At 40.8% G+C, this 2,691-nt stretch overlaps 1 protein-coding gene across 1 annotated transcript in view; it reads right to left on the reverse strand.

Annotated features, from left to right (window-relative positions):
• The window catches only part of LOC106529182 (serine/threonine-protein kinase D1), a gene marked incomplete at its 5' end in the record, with an annotated part of 32,360 nt that overhangs the window by 1,676 nt on the left and 27,993 nt on the right, over positions 1 to 2,691 (reverse strand). The window contains 2 exon segments of the mRNA XM_014024534.1: positions 382 to 488; positions 562 to 808. Coding sequence (XP_013879988.1) covers positions 382 to 488; positions 562 to 808 — 354 coding nt within the window.

Consider the following 2,691-nt stretch of genomic DNA (forward strand, 5'->3'; position numbering starts at 1 on the left):
CCATAGATGAGGGTAGGAACGTAGATCGACCGGTAAATCGAGAGCTTTAAAAAGTCAAATATTTTAAAATTTTATGAATTGGTTAAATTTAAAATTGCATAATTTATGTTCAAAGAGAGTAATAAATAACTTCCAGGAAATCTTCAAAACATGTTTGTGATAGAGAGGGGGGCTTTAAAGGAAGAGGAGAGCTCAAATTTAAAAAACAAAGTATGCGAACCTCGAGAAAAAGTATGTCTGTGTGTGTGTGTGTGTGTGTGTGTGTGTGTGTGTGTGTGTCTGTTTTAAAATAAAGATTTTTGAACTTGTTTTTACTGTGAACCTTTGGCCACAGCCAGCTGACATTAAAGCATCATCTCAGCACGTCTGACAGCCACCAACCTTCCTGAGAGACCTTCTTCCAGGGGTGGGGGGGGTACATGAAGGCTGCGTTCTGGATCTGATCGTTGATATCTTCGTCCTCATTGAACGGGAACGTCCCACTGAGGCTGCAGACAGACGGCACGGTTTATTTAACCCGGTTAACTGGAGCTGGCAGAGGTTTTGTGTGTGACGTGGTACCTGACGTAGATGATGACTCCGACGGACCACATGTCCAGGGACCGGTTGTAACCTTTGTTCCTCAGGACCTCCGGAGCCAGGTACGCCGGCGTGCCCACCACCGAGCGCCGGAACGACTTCTCACCRATTATCCGAGCAAATCCAAAGTCACAAAGCTTCACCTGCAGCCAGACAGATAAACAGTTAACTGCACTTTCTTCACCACACCAGGGCTCTGCAACCTGCGGCTCCGGGGCCACATCAGGCCCTTTGTGGTTTCAACCATAAACTGAGCACAGAAAGTCAGAGGGTCTGCACTCTCAGCTGGCGAGACACAATTTTTTGCTGGAGGCGTGGCCTCTGTTAAAGTTTAAAATGAATGGATCTGATTTTACCCAATCTCTAACTTTTGGTCGTGATGTATGTAGTGCACCAGCTCAAACGTGAAGCTAAGCTATGAAGCTAATAGGAAATAGCGTGCTGTAAACAACCATCTCCTACTGGGAGSACAGAAGTACTGAACCGAACAAAGTGGCTGTAAACGAGTGCTGCAGGCTTCGTGAGTTAAATTTAAATKAATTTGGAAGCCTTGTCAACACGGACCACCTAAACAAATCAACGTTGTCGTTCACAACTCCTCCTTCTGTTTTCTGACTGGTTGGTTAAAATTCTGCCGGTGGAATCCTTGTCTGTGGGARCAAATGCTGCGTTCCAGTTGGATCGGACCTCGAAATCCTGAAGCTGGACTGACGTCAGCTCTGAACTGATAGCGTTCCAGTTTTAAACATCGGAAAAAGCGTTTCTATTATTTTGCTCTGCAACAATAAAACGCACAATAATAGTGCTCTACGAGGTATTTTGAGTGTACAAACAGTGTTAAAACATATATTTTAACTATCACTATAAAGCACTACAAGTACGTCTGACGCAATGTAAAATAAACAACACAGAACAAATCTGCGTTTGTTTACATGCAAGACTAGCAATGTTAGCAGTTAGCTCGGACAAGCATGCTAGTACGCTACATACATTAAACAAATATAAAAAGGGAAAATAAACAAACTAATTACACTTGTTTWTATTCTGCCTCCTCTCTTCTTACTTTCTGTCCGTTAAATAATGGGGATGGTGCTTGTGTGCGTTTGATTACAGCTCAACATTAGCCGTTAGCTTAGAGAAACATGCTAATGATAGCGTGACTGCTGACAGTTTCATGCGCGCAGCAGCCATGTTGAAATGATGACGTAACACATGCTCAGGCTGCTCGGGTATGGTTTGGCTGCGCCGACCTCTCGACTCGAAAATACGACTTGAAAAATAGAACTCGAAGGCTCGAAGCTACGACCTCCGAGGACAACTGGAACGTAGCAAAAGATTAGAATCGAGTGGAACTTGTAGAAAGGCAATGACCAGGCTACACAAATGCATGTTCTTAACAAATGTGGCTCCATGTAAAAGGGGAATTAACAGGCTTTTAAAAAATTAATTTCTATTTCATAAAAACAACAACAACAACAACAACAACAACACAGGTTTAATTTAATTTGAAACCAAGTTTATGTCTTCCTAAACTCTGTATCTCCTCCAACACCTATTTAATATTTTCCCCAGAATAAAAAGTGTTGAGTCATCAACAAACAAAACATTTTAAAAGCTTCAACACACTGACCAACTCATTCACATGTAAAATAAACCGTTCTGGTCCGAGCACAGAACCCTGAGGAACTCCACAACTATTATTAATTAATGCAGATCTCACATTGTTTACTCAAACAAACTTTCTTATTATTCTAATAAGCAGAAACCCACTGTAGTGTTAATCCTCTACTGCTGTGTTTCTTCAGCTCTTCAGTCAGGATGTTGAAGACCTTCCTTAAACCAACATAAACACTAACAGGAAAGTTTTGATCAACAACAGTTATCTCTTCCATTAATTCCACGAGAGACATTGATGTTGAATTATTTGCTCTAAACCCATACTGACTGCTACTTAAATTATTTTGTTTGTTCACAAATTCATCTAATCTGGTTACAAATCATTTCTGTAAAATAATTAAAAACTGTGGTAACAAGTAATTTGGTCTGTAATTAGTGAACAAACATTTCTCACCATTATAGAGAGGAATTACCTTAACTTCTTTATTATATTCC

Source organism: Austrofundulus limnaeus, unplaced genomic scaffold, assembly GCF_001266775.1.
Source record: "Austrofundulus limnaeus strain Quisiro unplaced genomic scaffold, Austrofundulus_limnaeus-1.0 Scaffold426, whole genome shotgun sequence".
NCBI lineage: Eukaryota > Metazoa > Chordata > Actinopteri > Cyprinodontiformes > Rivulidae > Austrofundulus > Austrofundulus limnaeus.